A 24,514-nucleotide genomic window follows, 5' to 3' on the forward strand; every position below is an offset into this window, starting at 1 on the left:
TTACAGATTTCCTCCAGAACCTAAAGAAAAAGAGCATCATCTCAGGTCGGCAGTTTTGAGGTTACTGATTCTTATTTGGGACCTCAACAGAGTCTTCTAAGATTACTGTACTTAAGACTATAAAAGTCCATTTCTCATAGATCTTTTTCTGAACCCGGAGGGTTTTCCTAAAATGTTTCATTTCTTCGGAAGCCAGGGATAAATATGAGCAGTTCGGTTTCTTCATGAAGACATTCGCCCAGTTCAGCATCTCCTATACATTACTGGTTTCCCCTTTTTATTGGGCACGACTACTAATTTCTATTTTTTTCACTAAGACTATTAAATGTATTCAAGATCCACGCTTTCTTCCTTACAAGGAAAGAGAGAAGAGCCAGGATATGCTTAATAGAGGAACTAGCATCGTTCATATATAACACAAGGCAGCTATTAAAAATAATGTAAAATGAGACTCTATCATGCTTGCCCTTTCTGTGCAATTTAGATCAACTTTTCTCTTTGGACCTTCATTAGGAACTTTTGGCCCTTCACAGATCCTGTTTCCATTTATGACAGCTGTCAGTCTCATCTCATACTCAAAGTGTCAGAGCTGGACAGCTGGAAGCCTCTCTCACCCAGCGTCTGGGTTCCTTCAGAACTGCCCTGTGATACTGGGGAGAGTAGCCTTGCTGTCTCCTCCCTGCCTGAGGCCACTCTCCAAAGAGCCATTGTTTCCTTCCGTGGAGAAGAGTATGAAGACCACAGCTGGGCATTAGGGGGCACGCGAGAGTTGGTGCTGCTTCTCTGGCCACTTTTAGTGACAGAGGTAGGAAAATATTTAAAGTCAAGTTCACTGTAGGGCTTCCAATTCAACTTCTTCTTTCCTTTCTTTTTCTCTTTGGCGTGGACCATTTTTAAAGTTTTTACGGAATTTGTTACATTTCTACTATTTTCTGTTTTAGCTTTTTGGCCACGAGGCCTATGGGATCTCAGCTCTCCAGCTGGGGGCCAAACCTGCACATCCCTCATGGAAAGAAAGTTTTAAGCGCTGGACTTTCAGGAAAGTTTCCAATTTAATTTTATCTTTGCTTAATTGTGTTTTCCTGATATAAAATTTCAAACATATTTTCTCAGTGACAAACTTATATAACAGCTTAACGTCTCATCCAAGCTGGAAACTTCACTTCACTTTTGTTTTGTTTTATGTTTATAAAGTAAATATATAAAAAACACTTTGTATTTCTCATTCGTCTGTAGTCAGTTCATTGAAGAATGTAGAAGTCAGATCAAATGTACCTTAGTGAAAAATCTATATCTAATCACTTTTAAAGAAGCTTATTCATTTAAGATTTATTACCACAACACAGAGAGAGGTGAGAATAACCCCACCCACCTTCTACAATGATAGCAATTTGTAGTTTATTTTCTAGTGGAAAGAAAGGCCTCATGTGTGATGGGTTGTTTTCTGAGTGGTCCACATGATCATATCTGAACTGCAACTGACATTTCTTGCTTCTGAGCCTGTATTTCTAAATCTTATTCTCTGTTCCTGTGTATAGTAAAGTGACTTTTGGAATCCTGATCCTTTATCATCTGCTAAAGCATTTTGCTCCCCTCCAACTTGGTTAGCAGAATGTTGGTTGTGGTTATGGGATGTTCTGCAATCCACATCTTCCACCAAGTGTGAGGTACTGGCATTCCCTCTGATGGCAGGGTAGTAGGCCAGTTGAGAATACAGGAGGTATTAATACCTTTAAAGGAGTTGTTAGCAGGAAACACTGTTTGGAGCCCACTCTGAGAAGGATCTGCCACTTAGACAGCACGAGACACTTCATGTGACACCACCCATTCTCCTATGGTGGTGGCCCACCCACTGTAAACCCAGATATTTCAGGTCGAGTTCACTTTTTTCCCAGGAGGTTTAAGGAAGGGTAGACATTTTGCCAGGGATTATTCAATACTTACTAGTAGCAATAGCAACAATATAGAAATGGCCAATTACTTAAAAGTCTTTTAAAAAATTAATTTATTTATTTATCTGGCTGTGCCAGGTCTTAGTTGCAGCCTGGGGAATCTTAGATCTTCATTGCAACATGTGGGATTTTTAGCTGCCACATGTAAACTCTTAGTTGCCACATGTGGGACCTAGTTCCCTGATCAGGGATTGAACCTGGGCCCCCTGCTTTGGGAACTCAGAGTCTCAGCCCTGGACCACCAGGGAGGTCCCAACAATGGCTGACTTTTAAATTCCTATTGCATGTCAGGCACTATGTGAGGTTCTTTCCAGCTATTATATCAAGCACGCATGTGGGCTCAGTTCCTTAGTCGTGTCTGACCTTTTGTGTGTCCCGCTGGACTGTAGCCCCCTAGACTCCTCTGTCCATAGAACTGTCCAGGAAAGAATATGGGAGTGGGTTGTCATTTCCTTCTCCAGGGGATCTTCCCATCCCAGGGATTGAACCTGTGTCTCCAGCCAGTCTATCCTCATAAGTGTCACAGGAAATCTATACAATTATTTGTTTTACTTTACCTTTGAAGAAACCAAGCATCAGGTAACTGAAGTAATTTCTCCAGGACTCATGGTTGATGGATGGCAGGGCCCAGAAGCAGGTATATGGGAGGCTGGTATTTTGAGGCATCACACCCCTGTCAAAAGCCACAGCCCCCAGAGATTCTGATGGAATTTGTTTTTGCTGGTGCTTCAGCATTGATGGCTTAAAAGCCCAAAGAATTCTGGCAGAATTATGAAAGATTTGATCTAGTATGCTATGAGAGTGAAGAATGTACAAGGCCAAGTCTGTCAGAGAGAGGGAGAGATTTAATTCTAACATTATTCCTTCCAAAGCTCTTTTCCACCAACTCCTTTCTCCACCAGTACAGCCCTGGTGACATTCACAGCCATACAAGCGGAGTACTTGTCAGGAGAAGCATTTTGCTACTGCTGTCCCCAGATCCTTTGTCCTAAGAGATTTTATCTGTAGTCTAATGGTATTTCAAATAGTTCATAACTAGATTCCTTGTGTCTCCTAGCAGTCCTAAGCCTAAATTCTAAATTTAAACTATCATATGGGAGAAATAGCATTTCTTCACTTTTATCTACTCTAGTCTTCTTTCCAAGCATGAATGGGGTCAAAAGTGGGCCTTCTGCCTGAATATCTGGACAGTTTGAGCCAAGAGATCTTATTTCTAGGCTCTTGAGATGGGTGTTTATCGGGTACACCTATCCAGGCCCTGAAATTAAGGTGAGAGTGGTGTTGGAGCTACCTGGGTTGTGATGGGAATAATCTAGGGTGACCCATGTCAGGAGACCTTCAGACTAAAAGGATGAAAGCCAAAATCCCCACTCAGCAGGAAATGCAACCATTGGGCTCTCTTGTGACCGTCACTGGAATATGGCTCAGATCTGCCTAAGGTCAGCTTCTGAGCCCCTTCAGAACCAGCTGAACCTACCTCCTCATTTTAAGATTGTGTCTTTTATCTGCCACAGTCCCTTTTACGTCTTTTATCTGCCACAGTCCCTCCTGCTTCTCTCTATTTAGAAACATCAAGCTTGTTTTATGGAGTTAGCGTGCAAGGGGAGAGTGCAAATCACCGTATAACTCGGGCAAGTGTCTGTCAACGATGATTTGTGTGGGGCTGCAAGTTTCCAGGGTGATGGTTAGAATGACTCTGGAATCAGACAGACTTGAGTTAAAGCACCAACCTTCTCTTTCTAGTTTGGTCCCTCAGATCAGTTCCTAAATGTCTCTGAGCTTCACTTTCCTCATTTGCAAAATGACTGTGAAAATAACAGCTTCAGCATCACTAGACACCGAAACGTCACATTTTTGTTCACAGAGTGTTAGTTAGCTTCCCGGGTAGTCCAGTTAGTAAAGAATCTGCCTGCAATGCAGGAGACCTGGGTTCAATTCCTGGGTTGGGAAGATCTCCTGGGGTAAGGAAACGGCAACCCACTCCAGTATTCTTGCCTGGAGAACCCCATGGACGGAGGAGCCTGGCAGGCTACAGTCCACAGGGTCGCAAGTGTCAGACACGACTTAGTGACTAAACCACCACCACCATTCTGTAAATGCTTGTTAAGAAGATACCGTGATGGTAAAAATACAACTGAGCCAAGCCCATCACTATCCCTCAGTCTATTGGACGTGAGAGATGTTACCGATCATGAGAACACCTCACTAATAAATGAAATATTCTGACTCTGGGAATGCAGTGAAGTAGAGGCTGGTAGTACTAAGACAGCTTGCAATGTGGGTTGAGTTGTGACCGGAAGGAAGGGCAACCATTTTCCACCTCATCACTTTGCTTCCAAGAGAAACAAAAGCTCTTAGACAAGTCTCTGGGCGTCGGGGAAAAGGATCCTGGAAGAGGCAACAGGAAAGCACTGACTCCAAGCCGTCCACGGACGCGTCGGCGCTACGCTGCCGTCACCCCACTGCCCTGCGGCCACTGGGAGGGGCACCCCCAACGCGCCTGACAAACTCACTCACCCGAATGTCTCCTTCCACGAACACCTCCATAGGCCTGTGCCCACGGTCCCCGTGGTGTTTTGAAGGTGAAGTCATGACGAGCGTTCAGCCTTGGATCCCCAGGGGGTGTGGCAGCCACATGAGTCACCTTATAAATATAGTGCGTTTCCCCAGCGGGTGGTGGTGGGCGGAGGCACTTGTAGAACTCACTCTGCTCTAATAGACCATTTAGAGCTTGTCATTTATCAGAGAGCGAAAACAAGCGAGGCAGGCACGTGGCCCCTCCCCGAGCCTTGGCGGGCCGCCTCCACCGTGAGTGTTTGCAGGAGGCTGGAGGTTACGGAGGCAGGGTCCCCCCTTGCCCTGGCCCCCTCCCTCTGGCTCACTCGCTCTCTTCCCTGCTCCCCTGCTTCTCTCCTTTCTTCATCCGGTCTCCCAGCTCTGTCTGTCTGCCCGTTGCTCTCCCTCCCCCTTCTCCCTCTCTGCCCTCCTCTCTTCTCCCTCTCTCACATCATTCAGCTGGGCTCCTTGCTCTGTCTGGCTCCTTGATCTCTTCACCTTCTGATCCCCTCTCTTTCTCTCAGTCCCATTTTCTGCCCAGCTTTCTGGCTCTCTCCCTCTTTCCTGCTTCTTTCCCATTTACCCTTCCTCTCCAGCCATAGCCAGTGGGAGTTAGAGTTGATTCTTCACGCCTTCACCAAATCCTGGCCTGGGTGGGGCCTGTGTCTTGGGCCTAGTAAAGGAACCCATCTTCCTTCCAGCGGTGGTATTGTCCCTCCTTGACCACACCTCTTCCTCCATATTCCAAACTCAAGCACACAGAGCCCAGCCCTGGACAAAGAGGGTGTCTGATGGCCCAGAGTTGAGCCCAAGGGGGCAACAGCAGCCCCCACAGACACCCCACCTTCAGAGTCATATGAATTTGGAGGGACTGTTTTGGAAGCCACCTCTGGGAATCTGCAAAGGAGCTGGGCAGGTCTGAGTCCCCATGGGCCCCATCCTCCACCTCTCAGAGGCAAGGGAGAGGGGGCTGCTGAACACACAGACTCAGGTGGAGGCAGGCAGTCTTCAGGCAGGGCAGGGCACACGACAAGAGAAATCAGGGAGCCCAAAGATAAAAGGCCTGATTCCTGTACCGACCCACATCCTTGGCCCCAGGCCCAGCCTAGATCATGGCTAGTCTCCGTTTAATTGAAAACTGACTTGACAAGGCCCCTATGTCATTCTGCTTGACTCAGCATCATTGTCAAGACTAGAGACGGTCCCCGAAGAAGAACAGAGCCCTTGGAACTTGTCAGACCCCGAACCAGGTTTTGTCGCATGTGTCTCCACATTTAATCCTCCTAGGAAGCCTAGGAGATGCACACAATGGCCTGCCCTAGACAGATGAGGATGCTGAGTTTCAGAGAGGCTGTGACTTGATCAAATGCCACACAGCTAGAAGCCTGAAGCGGCTCCAGTCCTCCCGCTAAATAGTCTGTTCTCTGACAACAGGGCGTCTGTGGTCCTGACACAGCCCAGGATATAGGGACACTGTCATGGTTGGAATGAAGACTCCACAATACAGTTCAGTGAACACCAAGCCCCTGCTCGTGTCCATTGGCTGTGCCAGGATCCCAGTGTTGTCTGCACCGTGCATTCCTGCGGATCTATCTGCCAGCCCCTTGTCCTGGTTTCTCCAGCAGTAGCACACTGACTGCTTCCCAGATACCACCCAACTGGCAGGAAAGTTGTACATGGGCTCCTGCCTTGCCCTCGCCATTTAAGAGTTGGGCCAATCAGATTCTAAAACGTGGCCAGTCAGATTCTCTTTTCTAAGCCTGACCACAGTATCCTAGAACCAAAAGTAGGGGTAATTGGTTTATCCTAAAGAAACCCTATCCATGAATTCCTGGTGCCTTTCTCCTGGAACAGCCCAGGTCCCTGGTAGGTTCTGGATTTGATTGTTAAGTGTTTTCTGGATGTGAGTATCTCCATAGTCTACTCATAGTTCCTTTCTTCTGTTGAAGTTAATCAGCATCAGTTTCTGTTGCTTGCAACCAAAAATAGCTCTAAGTAATAGCTCACTGTCCTGCACACAGTAGAAGCCTGGCATGATAATCAAGGCTTTGCATGGCTGTGCCTGCTCCTGCCTGCCCGACCAGCTCCCTCCTGTGTCTGCCTGTCATGCTGAGCCATCTTATTACACACACCCTGAAGGTTCCATCCTGGTTCATGCTTGTGTACTTGTGTTTTATGGTTTTACCATTATTTATTTAATCAGTCCTCTACTAATAAAATTTTAGACTTGAGATATAATTAAGGTATTAGTCAGAGGTCTCCAGAGAAATGGAGCCAATAGGCTGTGTTTATACCGAGAGAGAGATTGGCATGTCTGTGGAAGCTGGTAAGTCTGAAATCTATCTGCAGGGTAAGTTGACAGGTTGGAGACCTGAGGAAGCATGGATGTTGCAGCTTGACAGTCTGGAGGCATAAACCCTTTTCCCCAAGGGACTTCAGCCTTTTTCTCTTAGGATGTTCAACTGATTGGATGAGGCCCACCCACACTACAGGAGGTAATCTGCTTTACTCATAGTTTACTAATTTAAATGTTAATCTTATCTAAAAAATGCCTTCACAGCAACACCTAGACTGGTGTCTGACCAAACAACTGGGCACCATGACTTTGCCAGATTGGCACATAAAATTAAGAATCACAATTCACATGCCATAAAATTAACCCCTTAAGGTATATGATTCAGCGTTTTGGCATATTCACGAAACTACACAGCCATCAGCACTATCTAATCACAGAGCATTTTCGTCACCCGGGAAAGCAAGCCCAGTGCTTTAGCAGTCACTCCCAAGTCTTCTCTCCCCGCCCCTAGCAGTCACTCTTTTGCATGTGCTCGTTCACGTTCATCTTCCTTCTCCTCTCCCTTTGCCTGTCTGGTAAATTTCTTCCCATTGCTCAAGAACCAGCCCTTCTGAAATCTCTTCCTTGATTCCAACCTCCCTGAGACACATCATCCCACTCAAAGTGAGCTAATCACTTCATCTTTTCTGACCCTCAATTATGAGCTGGCCATGCCTCCTGGCACAGCCCTTAGAAAAAGACATTAAAATCATCTATTAATGTGTTTCTCTTTCCCACCAGGCCAGGGGCTTTTAAACTGTGGCCAGGGATTTCAGGAGCTCTTGAAATTGACTCATATTTCATGTGTGTGTATGTGTGTGTGTATGTTTCTCAAGAGAGGGTCCACAGATTCCATCCTATTTTCAAGAGGGTCCCTACAAGACAGGGGCCATGACATTAGATAGAGCTTCTCAAGGGCGGAGACATACTTTATTAGTTCTTCTATAGTCTCATGTCTCATGCTTGGTGCAGACTACAAGGCTTTACTGAAAGTACCTGGGTAATGAATAAATAACATTTAGGTCCCTTCCTTTCAGGGTCATCCCGTGAAGCAGTTAAAAAACAAAACCAAATAACAGGCGGTTAAGAGTCAGAGGGAGAAGTTAGATATATGAGGGTACACTCATTCACTCATTCATCCATCCACCCATGTGCTCATTCACCCACTCATCGATTCATCTAGTCACAATGCATTTTATAGACCTATAAAAAAACCATTAGGGGCTTCTCAGGTGGTTCAGTGGTAAAGAATCCACCTGGTCATGCAGGAGATGTGAGTTTAATCCCTGGGTCAGGAGGATCCCCTGGAGCAGGAAATAGCAACTCACTCCATTGTTCTTGCCTGGGAAATCCCATGGACAGAGGAGCCTGGTGGGCTACAGTCCATGATGTCGCAAAAGAATCAGACATGACTGAGTAACTAAACAACAAGCTAGCACGCCCAGTGCTAGCTGTTCAGGTTCAGAGAAGCAAGCAGTCACTACAAGCACCTGAACAGAGAGGGAGGTGGTGTGGTAAAACCCAGGAGGGCTTCCGGGGGGAGATGTGACATGACGGAAGCCAGGACTGAGGGATAGGCTTCAGCCAGGTGGAGCAGAGGGAGGCCTGGGCAGGTTGTTCTGAGTATGTGTGTTGGGGGAGGGGCAACAATGTGAGCGGATGTAATTTCTGTTAGGACCCAGAAAAGGGAGCGAAGTCAGACACCAACAGTCCCTGCGGACCAGAGAAGCCTGTTTAAGTTTCCAGGAGGTGATGGCTCAGGGAAGCCAGCCCTGTGGGCTGAGTCAGGCCTGTCTGCGATGAGGTGTTGGGTGTAATTACTGAGCTGGAACACAGGGCTGAGCTGAGTGAGTAAAAATGCTGACCCCAGACCCGGCAGGGCACCTAGCAGAGGGGAGATTTCATTACTGTTGGAGAGGAAGGATGTGCCCGCTGCCCTGGAGGCTGGAGGGCAGGCGGCGAGCCAGGTGGGAAGGCTGACCCCGTGGCCTCTTGGTGCTGACTGAGCAGCCAGGGAAGCTCCTGGCCCTAAAGAGAGGGGGAGGGAGAGCAAGACCCCATAGGTTACCTCGGCGTTTACCCCAAAAGATGGAAGGTGGCCGCTAGATGCAGGCAGGAATTCCCCTTGAGAAAGGAGAAGCCACGCTGCCGGAAACCAAGAGTTCACTCCTGCGGGCAGAAAGGGAATGAGACTGCCTGCTGGCTGCCAGATGTGGGGCCAGGGCAGACTCGGTGGGGTGATGGCCTGAGCTGATGGCCTCAGGCAGGGGGACCCGAGGGCAGCAGCTGGCCCATCCGACCCCCTCGGGGGCCTTTGAAGACCCCAGAGCTGTCTGACCCCTAGCTTCTCTCTTTTTCTCTCCATCTTCCTTGACCCTCCCTTCATCCCCTGCCGTTCCCACTCCCAAACAGCTCCCCCGCACACACACGTCTCTCAGTAATTCTGAGCAAATCACTCTAAACAAAAGTGTGGCATTATTTAGGGCAGAGATTCTGTGCCCAGAACCGTGCTTGGCTTTGGAGTTTAAAGGTCACCATCAATCCCATTCGTTTCTTGGGGACCACATGAGAAATAGAGATGTTCAATGTGGATGAAGGTGCGGGCTTTATTACTGCCGAAAGCCGCACTGGAGGAGGAAGCCTGAAGCCAGAGCTTCTAGTCTTAGGAAAAGAACTTAGCCATAGGGTCCCAAGAGCAACTGAAAGCTGGGGGTCCCCTGCCTGTTCCCTGCACCCCAGAGCCACGCGGACAGGCCCTGGAGTGTGTGCCGTGTGTGGGGCCGTGAGCGGAGGCAGCTGTGAGGAGGGGCTGAGCTACAGATTGGAGGGCCATTCACCCTCTGAGATCACCCCCACCTTCCCCATGGAGACGGGAGTTGGAGGGAGAAGAGGAGCAGCAATCTCTCTTCAGTATTTTTGGGTCATTGCCGGCATTTGGGGAACAAAGATGTTTTTTCCCTTATGCTGGGCACTGTGCGAGTATTTTGTAATCAATTCCTCACCGTGACTATTTGAAGTTGTTGATAGACCGTTTCACCCCTGGGGACAGGGAAGTACAGAGAGATTAAGGGCTGAGACCTTGAAGTGAGAGAGTGGGTTCTGCATAGCTCCCTGACCTCTGCTCCGGGACAGACGGTCAACACACCACACTCTACACAAAGCTGTTGGGATCATCTAAATAGAGACAGCCAGCTAGTGCATCATGAGAAGGCAGTGGGACCTTAAATTGCTTAACCTGTCTGTTCTTGCTCCTCAGCTGCAAAGTGGGGACATTCAAAGCAATCTGTATTCATGGTGAACTTGCTTTGCTGAGAGGCTTCTAGGGCATCAAAGGGGATGGGTCGTGCCCTTGGCCCAGCAGACAGCACTCAGATCCTCCCTCTCTTGCTCTTCTTTCCTGGTGACAGGATGCAGGCGGGTGGGGCAATCGCAAAGGGGGAGCGCGGAGAGTTAGTTCCTTTGTAGTGTGGAACAGTTGGGCATCTTGACTTTGCTGGTAGTTACATCAATACACACATGTGGTAGAATAGCCCAGAACTCAGCGTGCATGTGCGCACATATACGCACACATACAAATGAGCACGTAAGCCTGGTGCTGTCTGAACGAGGCCTGTGGGTTTTCCGAGCGTCAGTCCATGGTGACAACTGTACTTGTCATCTGTATAGCTACCGACTTCGCCTCTGGGGGACTCTGGATAAAGGGTACACAGGACTTTTCTGTACTAGTTTTGCAACTTCTTGTGAGTCTGTCATCTTTTCAATACAAAAAGTGAAAAAAAAAAAGTCACCCATGGCCCTCCACTGCTCTCAGCATAAAACACAAATCCTGCACCAAGGGCACAGGCCTTGCACAGCGTGGCCCCCTGGCCTCCTCTGGCCCCTGGCCCCCACTCCTCTCTGTGTCTGGAGCCCCCAGTGCACTCCTTCTGTGGGGCCTGGGCCTTGCTGTTTCCTTCATCTCAGCTTCTTTCGCCCCAATTCTCTGCTTCCAGGAGCATTGTGAGTAAAAGTTCTTCAGCTTAGCAGACGTTGGTGAGACGGGGTGAGTCTGGTTCTGGGTAAATGGTAAAATACTAGATTGGGTTGCATTCCGAAACCACAAAGTTCCCAACCCTGGAGATATTTACCAGTGTCAACCCTCTGCATCTGACTGTTTGGGGATGATTCCATCGTTCACTTCAATCACCTCTCATGGGTTTTATCACGTCGTCACCCATGGTGGATGGACCAGCTTTCCCCAAAGTCCATCCATCTGTAGGTTCGGGAAATCCATAGATGGAGTTGGTGATGCTCTGCCCATGGGGGCACTACTGCGGGAGTGAGCTGGAATGTGGCTCTTGTGGGTCCAGTTACAAAGCACAACCATGTGTTCACAGTGGGGTTTGGCTGGCAAGTTCTGACTCGTTTTTGAAGACCCAGCATCTCTGCTTTTGAGAAGCTATGCCTGACTGCCCTCCCTTACCCCACTCTTCTTCTTTGGGTTGAATTAGATGTCCCTTTTCTGAGCCACTATAGAGCTCTGAGCTGATTACCTGGGGCTCATGCCCACCTTCAAATGGCTAATATGCCACTGTCCTCACAGGACTGTGAGCTTTCTTAGGGCCAGGAGCAAGACACTTCACCTCTCTCTGCATCTTTGGCACCAAGATGGGCCAGGTGGAGCAGAGCAGGGGCTGAGCGGATGCCGGTCAGACCGCTGGAGGGGTTGGCCGGGATCTCATACATACGTGGCAGAAACGGCAGACTCCAGGTGTGACAGCACGGGAAGCGGAAAGCAGGTGAGGAGCCCGGTGTCGTCTGCAGCCTTCCTCCATGTCCTCTTATTCAGTGGCCTGGATTCCAGCAAACCGCTTCAAGTCTTTATGGCACACCACTCATCCGCACAGCATCTGCCATCCAGAACAGCCCTGAGCTGCGGGCACGAATACTAATGCACCACGCAAACGGCAGTCCAGAGAAAGAGAGCCCTGGACTGTCAATTAGCACCAGCTAGAGAGACCAGCCCTCTCAGTCACTAGGGGCCAGCCCAGTGCAGGAAAAGACAACAGAAAGAGAAATCATCTGGAAATGCTGCTGCTGTCAAGCCAGTGTCTTGTGGCAGCCTGGGAAGGGGGCCTCAGCCCAGGGGGAGGGATGGGGAGAGGGCCAGCCTGACTTCTCAGAAAGGGGTTACCGGGGGTGCCTGGGGAGCACGGGGGATGTCCCTGCTCCTGGAGGTGCTGCGTCTGCCTTCCCCACCACCCGCCACCCACAGGCCAGGTGACCAGGGGCCAGCTGCAGTGCCCATGTCTGCGGTGGCCTCTGAGCCAACACAGAGACTCTTCACGGCCATCCTCCTGTGACCCAGGACAGCCATCGCAGGAGGGAGAGTGAGTGGAGAGCCCCACTGCCCCTCCGGCTCTTCTGCTGCTTCTCTGTGTCCTCTGACTTCCTTCTCGTCCCTTCCCCCATCCACTGTGGTTTTCCCTTGCTGGGTTAACGGCATGAGCTTTGAGAACAGATAGAACTGGGTTCACACCCTGACGCTACAGCCCAGTCCAGTTTTGTGGCCCCGGGCAAATCACATCCCTCTCTGCCCCTCAGTTTGCTAATCTGTAAAATGGACACAAGAGCAGAGCCATTGTGGTATGGTGAGAATCGCTTTTTGAGTAGCTAAGAATTTCAGCCAACCTCTTCAGTTATGCCAGAAGTGTTTGATGTTGTGTTTCAGTTACTCAGTCATGTCCGACTCTTTGTGATCCCATGGACTGCAGCACCCCAGGCTTCCCTGTCCTTCAACATCCCAGAGCTTGTTCAAACTCATGTCCATCGAGTTGATGATACTATCCAACCATCTCATCCTCTGTCCTCACCCTTCTCCTCCTGCCCTCAATTTTTTCCCAGCATCAGGGTCTTTTCCAATGAGTCGGCTCTTCACATCAGGTGGCCAAAATATTGGAGTTTCAGCTTCAGCATCAGTCCTTCCAAAGAATATTCAGGGTTGATTTCCTTTAGGGTGGACTGGTTTGATCTTGAAGTCCTAGGGACTCTCAAGAGTCTTCTCCAACACCAGAGTTTGAAAGCATCAATTTTACAGCACTCTGCCTTCTTTATGGTCCAACTTTCACATCTATACATGACTACTACTTTGCTTATTTCTTAAATTGCTGAACTTAATTTCTATTCCAAGTTTCCATTTTAGGGGATGGGGGCAGAAATGAAATCTCAATAAACTTAGGATGCTGCAACCCCTCAGATTTGCCTGAACATTCTTCTGGGGGCTTATTATGAAGAACCGAGTTGTGGGGTGGACTTTATCATCAATGTGCAGCCTGGCACCTCTGCAGGCAGTCTCTGGGAATCCTGGCCCCTGTACATTCTGTGGTCACAGTGCCACCCAGGTCACAGCTGGGCCCCCCATCCTGGAACCAAGGTTTGCTGGTTCTCTGGGGTTTTCTGGGCCATGCCCTTCCTGGGGCAGGGGAAAGAGTCTTCTTCTTGCCAGACTCAGCAGAAAAGATGCACAGGCCAGTAAAAAAGACACACTGCCCATATAGAGGGCTGGTGGGACTGGAAGAGGGACTCAGGGCTGTGTCCACTGACCCGGTTCTGCTTAGGAAATGGGTGAGGCATCCCCAGTTCCCTGATTCTCCACAGTCTGGGGTTTCAGGGCTGAATGCTGTGCCCGCTGTGGGCCAAGAACACATGTCTTGGCCCTGCTCTCCAACTGGCCTTTCATCTTAAACCAGAGTCTTTGTAAGTCAAAATCCCAGAAGGTGACTGCATTGATTCTATGTCATCTCTACCCAGGCAGTAAATGGCACAAGTCTCGACTGTGGAGCAGGGTGTGTGGTCAAAGGACGAAGCACAGGAAACATCGGCTGAGAGCTGGTAGTTTTAAGTGGCCTCCGTTCTGCAGCACTGTCCCAGAGGCAGCCCCGTCCCAGAGGCAGCCCCCAGGACGACAGCAGCCACGACTCTGCTCCACGTTCCTTCCTCCCTCTTCAGGCTCCAGCTGCTGCAGCGGTGCTGGCGAGCTGGGAGCCCGCGCTGACGGGATCAGCCGGCCGTGCAGGGCTAGGGGCGCTCATCGCTGGCATCATTACTAATCATCGCACGGCACGGCTGCTGCTCCCGCCTCCCCTCCCTGCTCACTTTTTCCGGGGGCCTCTGGCCTGGAGAAGCCCTGGAGTGAAAACAGGCCCAGGGTGCCTCTAGGCTGGTGGCCCAGCGGCCGGTGGCCATAGCTGCAGCCCCCAGGCACCAAGGGTATGGGTGAGAGCAGCCCTTAGGGCCAGACTCCTCTCCTTATCCGTCCCTCAGCTCTAAGATGCCAGACCATTGCTGTGAATCCCCAGAGAAACTGTGCTAGCAGAAATCAGTTGCAACAGCAGCTGGAGGACTTGGGGCCAGACAGGCAGTGTGGGCTCTGAAGTCAGATCATCTAAGTTCAAGACTAGTTCCACCACTTATTTGCTGTGTGATGCTGGGCAGGTCACTCAACCTGACTTGCTTTGTTTGCCTCATTTATAAAATGGGGCATAACGAGAGTACCTACCTTACGGGGTCCTGAAATGAATAAGAAGGACTGGGTATGTGACCAGCATATAGTAAGAATTCCATAGATGGTGGCTACCATTGCTAACGTAATTGTTATATAACCTAAGGAGAATAAAGAAGGGGCATGAATACAGTTGACTCCTGAACATTTACCCAAGATTATGAATCCATTGGAGAAGGCAATGGCACCCCACTCCAGTACTCTTGCCTGGAAAATCCCATGGATGGAGGGCTTGGTGGGCTGTAGTCCATGGGGTCGCTAAGAGTCGGACACGACTAAGCGACTTCAGTTTCACTTTTCACTTTCATGCATTGGAGAAGGAAATGGCAACCCACTCCAGTGTTCTTGCCTGGAGAACCCAGGGACGGGGGAGCCTTGTGGGCTGCCGTCTATGGGGTCGCACAGAGTCAGACATGACTGAAGCAACTTAGCAGCAGCAGCAGCATGAATCCATAATCTTGGGTAAATAATCTGATGCTGAAGCTGAAACTCCAATATTTTGGCCACCTGATGCTAAGAACCAACTCATTGGAAAAGACCCTGATGCTGGGAATGATTGAAGGTGGTAGGAGAAGGGCACGACAGAGGATGAGATGGTTGGATGGCATCACCGATGCAATTGACATGAGTTTGAGTAGGCTCCAGGAGTTGGTGATGGACAGGGAAGCCTGGTATCCTGCAGTCCATGGGGTTGCAAAGAGTCAGACACGACTGAGTGACTGAACTGAACTGATGAATCCATATTTTGTACAGATAAGAAATCCTGCCCATGATTTCTGTCCCCATTGCCCCAATCATTTCAGTGTCACCTGTCCACCCTGCCACTATGACAATTATCAGGGCCACCTCTACCCCACTTCAGCCTCGCTCTGCCCCTAACTCTCAGCTTGACCTCCTGCCCCATCTCTTGCTACCCAGTTCCACACTTGTTGTCTCCACCCCACCTCCACTCTGACTTTTGACCTCCTAAGCTGCCCTAGGCCCCTAACCTTGCAGAGTACAGACTTTGGGGTGGGACTTAGGGTGGGGCAGGCCAGCCTGACCGCGTTTAAGGGCCTATTTCTTCACTGGTGGGCTTCCCTCGTGGCTCAGATGGTAAAGAATCTGCCTGCAATGTGGGAAACCTGGGTTTGATCCCTGGGTTGGAAAGATCCCCTGGAGAAGGGAATGGCAACCCACTCCAGTACTCTTGCCTGGAGAATCCCATGGACAGAGGAGCCTGGAGGGCTACAGTCCATGTGATTGCAAAAAGTCAGAGATGACTGAATGATTAACACTTGCACTTTCACACTTTGTTCACTTGGCAGAGCTAGAGAGGTCATTCCCACTGTTTCTTGACAAAGTCTGGGATGTTATAGGGGGTGTGTATCTGTCCTTTGTCCCTTGGACTGTGAGTTCTCCAAGCCAGTGAGCATCAACTTCTGCAACCCAGAGACCCACTTAGAGTGTGATAAACAGGAGGTGCTCACTAAATGCACTCATCAAATTGTGACTGAATGAATGAGTGAGTGAACAAAGTTTAATAATGATGTTAATGATGATGAGCATCCTTCCTGGAGCCTTGCAATCTGCCAGTCACTATGCTAAAGCACTTGAATGCTTCTCATTCAACCCTCACAACAACCCTAAGCAACTGGCATAATTATTACCTCCATTTTACAGAAGTTGAAACTGAGTCTTAGAGAAGTTAAGCTCAACTAAGAAGTGGCTGGGTCAAATCCCTTCATACAGTCTCTCCTCCTGAGGAAAGATTTTCTTAACCAGGTGTCCATAAATGTGCTTCAATAGGGATTCGTGAACACCACAAAACTTAATGCCAATTGTGAGTGCAAGCATGCGAGCCTTTGATCAAGTTCATGAAGCACCTGCGTTATGCTAGGTCTAGTGTGGCACCCATGACTTCCCTGACCTCCACAACGTGTAATGCTGTTTCAGATAATGCAAGCTGAGGTGCTCTGGCACGTCATTTCCCCCTCCCTGGATCTGGGTAACTCAGAAGGGCTTTGCTGCCAGTGTCTAGGCTGCGTGGGTGGCTGCACTCTGTCTGAACTCATCTCAGCCCCTGGTGGAGACTGTTCCAGCACTGGAGCATGAAGGGGGAACCCTTGAGGCAGTGCAGCTGTCAGGACGTGAAGGGCAGAGCCTGGGTCCTGGTTTCCCTCGCACCCCGCTCGCAGTCCACATCAGCCTTTCTCCCTCAAGGGGCATAATCAGCCTCGACAGATGAGGCCACGCTTGCTGCATGAGGACATGGCCCGGGAGAGTCACTTCCCAAGCTCAGATCTTACACTAAGGTCTTTTCTAGCTCCTAGGAAGGTGGGGAAGAAAGTGCTTGCAAAGGAGACCCAAGGAGGAGACTGAGGAATAGAGTTAGCACATTCTGAGCCAGGACTGTGCTCCAGGCAGGGAAACCCTGTGCTGAGTGCTTTTGCTATCACAATTGATTTTAATCTCATCCTGCCAGTGACATTGGTGGGATTGTTCCTCTTGCAAATGTGCAGAGAGTGAAGCTTTCAAAGATCAAAAAAACATGCTCAAGGTCACAAAACAAACCCCACATTTGAAGCCTGATGTCCCTGAGTTGAAAGCTCTATCTGCTTCCCTGCCCTCTGGAGATCTATCTGTACTTGTGACATCACCTGTAGTTTGTAAAAAGTTATCTTACCTGGCTTCTGAGCACCCGCCACCACCTTATTCCATATTCACTCACTCCCTCATGATTGCTGTTTGTAAAGATGCGAGCATCTGACTGCCCTCAGCCCTAGATCAGCTCCAAAAGGCAGGGACTCTTGCTTCTTCTCATTCAGTACTGATCCATGTGTTTAGAATAATGCCTAGCAAGTAGATGTTGCTTAATAAATATACACTTTTTTTTTTCAAAGTGTCTATTTAAGTAGTTTTTTTTTGATGTGGACTATTTTTAAAGTCTTTATTTAATTTATTACAATATTGCTTCCATTTTATGTTTTGGCCATGAGGCAGTGGGATCTTAGCTCTCTGACCAGGGATTAAACTCACACTCCCTGCATGGAAAGGTGAAGTCTTAATCACTGGATCACCAGGGAAGTCCCAATAAATATATGTTGAATGAATGAATAAATGAATACCTAAATTAACCCCAGAACAAATAATAAAGGGTATTTGCAGAGTGATTTACAGAGAGATAAAACATTTTTCTTTTACTTTATCCAACCCATCCCTCATACCAAAACTTGAAGGAGGCCTGTTCACATTTTACAGATGAAGCAGTCCAGTCTAAATTCACGAGCAGAAAGAGAAGTGGGGTGGGCCCCTTTCCCCTCCCTGAGTGACCTCAGTGAGAGTATCTGTGGGACACTCAAGATGTCCTGGGCCAGGCTGAGCCATGCTGGGAGGAGGCCAGGGGAAGGGGTGTATGCTTTGCTTTCTAACAGCTCACAATCTATTCAAGGAGGCCAGACTTATGCATGTGGAACATTTGGGAAATGGTAGAAGACAGCAGCTAGCAGAGTGCTGAATTGCACATAATCAGGTGCCAACCACATTCCCTTCCTTAACTAATCTGAGTCTTTTAATACCAGATGGGGATCCTGAGAATAGATTTCCTCTGAAACAGATGAAGAGCAAAGATGGAAGCCGAGGGGAAGGCGGTGGCTTCCTCGCTTTTCACACGGCTCACGCCTGGCCCCAGGCAGCCAGGCAGCGGCGGTGCACTCTCCCTGGCCATCATGCTCTGTGCTGGGCACACACCGAGGGCCTCATACACATGACTGCACTGCCCTTATGGCAATACTGTGCGTGTCCTGTGCTCAGTCATGTCTCTTTGTGACCCCACGGACTGTATCCTGCCGGGTTCCCCTGTCCATGGTATTTGCCAGGCAAGAATACTGGAGTGGATTGCCATTTCCTACTCCAGGGGATCTTCTCAACCCAGGGATGGAACCTGCGTCTCCTGTGCCTCTTGTATTGCAGGTGGATTCTTTACCCACTGAGCCATCAGGGAAGCCCGTACAATACTACAAGGTAGGCACTAATGCCAACCACAGAAGGGGAACATAGGGTTCAGAGAAAGGACTTATCAGGCCCAAAGCCATACAGCTAATAAGGGACAAAGCTGGGAATTGAACCCACATCTAGCAGCAACCCCCTCCCCAGATTCATGCTCTTAATCTGACACTGCTGCCTCCATGTGTGGTGGGAACTCAGTGATCTGCCCTTGTCCACAGGATGGGAGGAGAATGACTGGAGGAGCAGTGATGAGCAAGGGAAGCAAGGAACACAGCTCGTGTGTCACGAAAACAGACAAGTGCACTGTGCTTCAGCAGGATCTCTGCGGGTCTCTGACCATCTTATCCTTTCCCCCCTGAACAGCCTCCTGGGGGTGGCCTAGGGAGCCCTATATAGGTGTTCATGTCAGAGGGAAAGCAAGACCTTGGCTCCAGAGACTTCTGAGGGTGTCGACAGGCTGTGACTGTGTATTTGTCTGCTCAGCCTGCTATAACAAGATGCCACAGACTGGATGGCTTAAACAACAGAAATTTATTTTCTCATTTTGGAGACTAGAAGTCCAAGATTCAGGTGAGGTGCCGGCAGAGATTGTGTCCAGTGAGAGCTCTCCCCATGGGTTGCAGATGGCTGCCTTCTTGCTGTGTATGCACATGGTCTTTCCTTGATCATGTGGTGGCGGTGGGGATCTGATGCCTGTTCTGTGGGCAGTAAGGACACTAATTCCACAGGGTCAGGGCCCCACCCTTATGACCTCATTTAAATCTCCATCACTTCCTTAGAGGTTGCATCTCCATATACCATCATTCTGGAGATTAGGGTTCCAACATATGAACTCGGGGAAAACATAAAGATTTAGTCCATAACAGGATGCATGAGGGAGGGGTCAGAGTTGGAGACAGTGTGTGAGCTGGCTCACCTTCCAGGGTAGAGGGAGCCGCAGCCATTGAAACCAAGGTTGGTTGGAGCTGGCCGAGATCACCTTAGTGAGTACACCGTTCAGAACAGCAGGATAAAGGGCCCCTACAGCCAGGGGACTGATGGGAGGCTCCCGCTGTCTCCATGGAGTTCTCTCTTGCGATTTATCTGTACTCTGCTTCTTCAAGGGCTTTCCTGGTGGCTCAAACAGTAAAGAATTGGTCTGCAATGCAGCAGACCTGGGTTCAATCCCTGGGTTGGGAAGATCCCTTGGAGAAGGGAACAGCTACCCATTCCAATATTCTTGCCTGGAGAATTCCATGCATAGAGGATCCTGGCAGGGTATAGTACATGGGGTCACAAAGAGTCAGACAAGACTGAGCGACTTTCAGTGCTTCTTTAAAGAGCCTTGGGGGTGGAGGAAATGAGATAATGGCGAGGAGCCTGGTAGGCTGCAATCCACGGGGTCGCTAAGAGTCGGACACGACTGAGCGACTTTACTTTCACTTTTCACTTTCATGCATTGGAGAAGGAAATGGCAACCCACGCCAGTGTTCTTGCCTGGAGAATCCCAGGGACGGGGGAGCCTGGTGGGCTGCCGTCTATGGGGTCGCACAGAGTCGGACACGACTGAAGTGACTTAGCAGCGGCAGCAGCCTTTAGTAAAGTCTCAAGGGCCAATCCTGGTCACTCAGGTAGTGCGGAGATGAGCAGAGGCTGCAGGTGAAGTGGCTTGGTGCTCCGTCCAGAGACACCTGAGAGACCTGGAGGCTGCAGTGAGGCTCCATCACCCCGTCCCCAGCAATGACCCCTCTGTTCCTTAAGTCCTGGCCATCCTAGGTCCTGTTGTATCCCAGGCTTCAGCCCCACCTCCACCCCTCTTCCTCAACAGGGAGGGCAGGAAGGAGGTAGGGCCAGCTCCTACCTGTTCTGCTCCATTATCCAGGATTCCAGAACTCAGAGCCATAGAGAAGCCCTGCACTGCTTGCTAGTTAGGAGACCTGAGGCTTTAAATCTGGTGGGACCCAGAGGTGAGCTCCCCAGCTCAGTGGCCCACAGTTGTCCTCATGTGCCAACGGGAGTGTTCCCAGGAGGTTCCCAGGACAGAGCCCCAGGCTCCAAGTTCTAATCCCACATCCTGGATGGGAAACTTCAGGGAAATTTCTTGCCCTTTGTTGTACAGTTGCTCAGTTATGTCTGACTCTTTGTGACCCCATGGACTTCGGCACCGGAGAAGGCAATGGCACCCCACTCCAGTACTCTTGCCTGGAAAATCCCATGGATGGAGGAGCCTAGTAGGCTGCAGTCCATGGGGTCGCTAAGAGTCGGGCACGACTGAGTGACTTCACTTTCACTTTTCACTTTCATGCATTGGAGAAGGAAATGGCAACCCACTCCAGTGTTCTTGCCTGGAGAATCCCAGGGACGGGGGAGCCTGGTGGGCTGCCATCCATGGGGTCACACAGAGTCGGACACGACTGACGAGACTTAGCAGCAGCAGCAGGACTACAGCACACCAGGCTTCCTTGTCCTTCACCAACCCCCAGAGCTTGCCCAAACTCATGTCCATCGAGTCGGTGATGCCATTCAACCATCTCATCCTCTGTCATCCCCTTCTCCTCCTGCCTTCAATCTTTCCCAGCGTCATGAGTTGGCCCTTCATACCAGGTGGCCAAAGTATTGGAGCTTCAGCTTCAGCATCAGTCCTTTCGATGAATATTCAGGACTGATTTCCTTTAGTATTGACAGGTTGGATCTCCTTGCAGTCCAAGGGCCTCTCAAGAGTCTTCTCCAACACCACAGTTCAAAAGCATCAATTCTTCGGCGCTCAGCTTTCTTTATGGTCCAACTCTCACCTCCATAGATGACTACTGGGGAAAAAAAGACATCCCAGTTGGACTTACCCTTATACACCCCTCCCTGGGTGGAGCAGACTTTTTTCTCACCCCGTGAATTCAGGAGGTGGATTAAATAAGATTTTCCCTGAAGACAAATGAAACAACGCACCCCACACGGGCCACACACACGTTCTCCGGAGGGGTAATCTGCCTCCCCCTGAACCCCACCCATGCGCCAGACCTCAGCCCCCGGCGCCCCCGTGCGCTCCGGCCCCGCCCCGCCCCTCCGGGGCTGCCCGCCTGCCGCTTTCTGCGAGCGGCTCAGACTCGCCTGGAGCGCGGCAGGCAGGCAGGCAGGCGCGCGGCTCCGCTCTACGCCGTCCCTGCTCTGTTCATTCATGATTGGTACTCGGCCCCCCGAGACCCAGCCCGAGCGCCGGGAGGGGAGCGGAGCGTGCGGCAGGAGGGGCGGGCGAGCGCGGCTCCCGCACCGCACGCGGCGCTGGCTCGGGAGCTTCGGCCGCGCGGGAGCGGCGGCCCGGTGTCCAGCGCCAGACAGGCTTTATCGTCCTCCACCCTCGGCGAGGGGAGCGGCCGGGCTCGGGTCCGGAGGCTCGCCAGGAGCCGCTAGCCCTGTGAGTCAGTGCATGTGCGGGGCTGAAGAAGGAAAGGAAAGGCTCCCAGAGCCCCAGCCCCACACTCGCTGAATACCAAGCTGCAGCAAGCTGCCGGGTGCTTTTTTTTTTTTTTTTTTTTAATCTCCTCCAATTCGGAGTGGAAGATCCACACTGCTTTCCTTCCAGAGGAGGGGAGGGGCAGGGCCCGAGGTCCCAAGTCGCACACAAGTCTTCGCTGCCATGGGGGCCGTCATGGGCACCTTCTCCTCTCTGCAAACCAAACAAAGACGACCCTCGAAAGGTAAGCCACCTCCTTCTTCCTTTTGTTCCCTTGGCTGGTTTGGGGGGGTGCTCGGTGCTGTGCAGGGGTGTGCCACCTGTTCCCCTTGGCCCGGACGCCCCTCTCCATGAAGAGTAGGTTTAGGTTCCTGTATCCACAGGAGTAAGAATCGGGCGGGAGGATTCGTGTGAACGTAGGTGAGCTCGCAGAGGAGAGGGCCAGAGTGGATTCGGACTTCAGGGACCACGGGACCTCTCTGGGACACCAGGTACTACGACCCTACTCCTGGGGGAATCTCTCAGCGCAGAAGGCAGAGGCAAATTCAGGTCGGGGGGAGCCGCTGAATTATCTGGGTGTAAATGTTGAGAAGCTCTCCCCATTCCCATAGACGGCTGTGGGCATCTGGGGAGGGTGCCTGCACATTCACACTGAACTCCCTTCCGGGCAGCGATGCCATGCAGACCTGGGGGCCGGTCATCAGGGAGAGAGTGCTGTCTGCCCACCCTAATAAGCCTCTGCAAGCCAAAAGGAGTCAGCTGCAGTCAGGTGGTAAAACTTCCAAGGCTGTGTGCTGGTGGCTCAGGGCGTCAGGAGCCAGGGCATCACACGAGATGCTGCCACTCTCTGGGCACCGCTGAGGAGCTGAGGGCACTGTCAAGGTCTGGCGGAGAGGTGAGCTAACATCGGGGATTAGAAAGCATAATATCTTGGAGTCCCTTCTCTGCCTGGGTGCCAGCTGAGATAAGCCTAGTCTCACCAGTGGCACAGTTGCCCAGCGGGTCCACAGGAAGTTGGGGAAAACGTGTTGCACCACAGGGGTCTATACAGACCTCCTCTCCACCTGCTTGAAAGTTGGTTGTTGGAATAAAGACACTGCATGCAGTTAGGAAAAAGAATATGTGGGTTTGGTTTGTTCGGATTTTATGCTCGAATATTCTTGTGAGTGGTAGAAAGATTTTAAGTTACCTGACCATTAAACCTCTAAGTTCTGCTGTTGGAGCCCAGGTTCTGGCTCCAGGTAGGCTTAGAGCTATCCCTTATGCTGGCTGGTAATTAGATCAGCATTAGGATAATGGTGGACCCCAGGGTGCACAGTGAGTCCATTGTCAGGACTTGGTTGGTCTCCCGGTTCATTAGGGAAGTCTGCATCATAGAGCTACCTCTTGAAGAATAACTTCTCAACGAGGGGTCTTGGCATCTGGCCCAGTCCACAGAGACCTCAGGCTGCTGAATACTGAGGAATAAGATCTCTGCGTGAGGATCTTAGGTGACGAAGCTGGGTTGGCATTCAGAGCCTAGAACATGGGAAAGAGGCCTCCGCCCATATGTCCAGCTGAGTTATACATCCTTCTGGCAGGAAAGGGACTGGTTGCCTTCTTACCATTCCTACGCAGGAGAGGTCTGCAAGCCTTGGCCTACAACCTTGACATTGAGCCCCACTCCTCATGGATGAGTGGGGACAAAGTTCAGCGCCAAATCCTGGACTTCCCCGGCCCCCCCCCCCGCCACCACCATCCGACCACCATGAGGTCCCAGAGGCCAAAGTACTGTGGGGACAAGAAACTCAGGATTTGCATCCTGGGAGGCAGCTAGGTGTCACAGAAAGATCTTGGACCCTAGAGCCCAACAGTCTGGGTGCAAACCTCAGGCCCATCACTCCCTTCTTATGTGACTTCAGGAAAATCCCTCCACCTGTCTAAGCCTGAGTTTTCTTATCCATAAAATGGACAGGCATACTGTCTCCAGGCAGAAAACAGGTTGTGGAGGAAGTAGAGAGAAGGAGGACCATGCGTGGATTACTGTGTTCGCTGCACCCACCAGGGACCCAGAGGAGACTGTTGAAAGATGCCAAGGTCAACTGAATGATGGATATGAAGGACACAGAGGATACAGTCCTCACAAAGGATCGGGCAGAGATGAAGAGCTCAGGCATCACTCAGATATTGCCATCCACCATTCCCTTTTCCTACTCAAAACTCCAGGTCATCCCAGACAAATTCCTGCAGGATTCCCAGAGGCCAGAGCTCCTTGCTTCTCTCTCCTAAGAGTCTAAGGAAGGAAAGAGGGGGCACCAGCATTCAGCGAGCCCTCACTGTGTGCCTGACACAGTGGTAGGTGCTTTATCCACCCATTTTCACTTAACTCTCAGAATAATGCTTGTTTGAAGCTCAGTGCAGGTCCAGGGCTATTGACAAGCTGCCTGAGCCCGGGGTATCCACTCAGCCCCACTCGCACAAAGCCCCTGCACACTGGCTGGGATTGTCTGGGCCTCCAGCTCCACACAGGCTTTCCAGGTGGGGCTAATAGTAAAGAACCTGCCTCCCAATGCAGGAGACGTAAGAGATGCAGGTGGGGAAGACCCCCTGGAGGAGGGCGGGATGGCCCACTCTAGTACTCTTGCCAGGAGAATCCCATGGACAGAGGAGCCTGGTGACCTACAGTCCATCAGGTCACAAAGAGTTAGACATGACTGAAGCGACTTAGCACACTCGTA

General features: G+C 50.6%; 1 protein-coding gene across 4 annotated transcripts in view; it reads left to right on the forward strand.

Annotated features, from left to right (window-relative positions):
- The window catches only part of KCNIP1 (potassium voltage-gated channel interacting protein 1), a 405,417-nt gene that overhangs the window by 122,585 nt on the left and 258,318 nt on the right, over positions 1-24,514 (forward strand). Inside the window, exons 1-2 of one of the 4 annotated variants that reach the window (XM_070774502.1) lie at positions 21,443-22,041; positions 22,181-22,288. The exons of 2 other annotated variants lie outside the window; for them this stretch is intronic. Coding sequence is in view for 1 of the 2 variants with exons in the window: in XM_019983081.2 (XP_019838640.1) it covers positions 21,981-22,041 (61 nt within the window). In the remaining variant the exon portion in view is untranslated. Of the gene's footprint in view, positions 1-21,442; positions 22,042-22,180; positions 22,289-24,514 lie in introns of those variants that run through there. One more of the 4 variants, XM_019983081.2, reaches the window with a different exon arrangement.

This window comes from Bos indicus, chromosome 20 (assembly GCF_029378745.1).
Source record: "Bos indicus isolate NIAB-ARS_2022 breed Sahiwal x Tharparkar chromosome 20, NIAB-ARS_B.indTharparkar_mat_pri_1.0, whole genome shotgun sequence".
Taxonomy (NCBI): Eukaryota; Metazoa; Chordata; class Mammalia; order Artiodactyla; family Bovidae; genus Bos; species Bos indicus.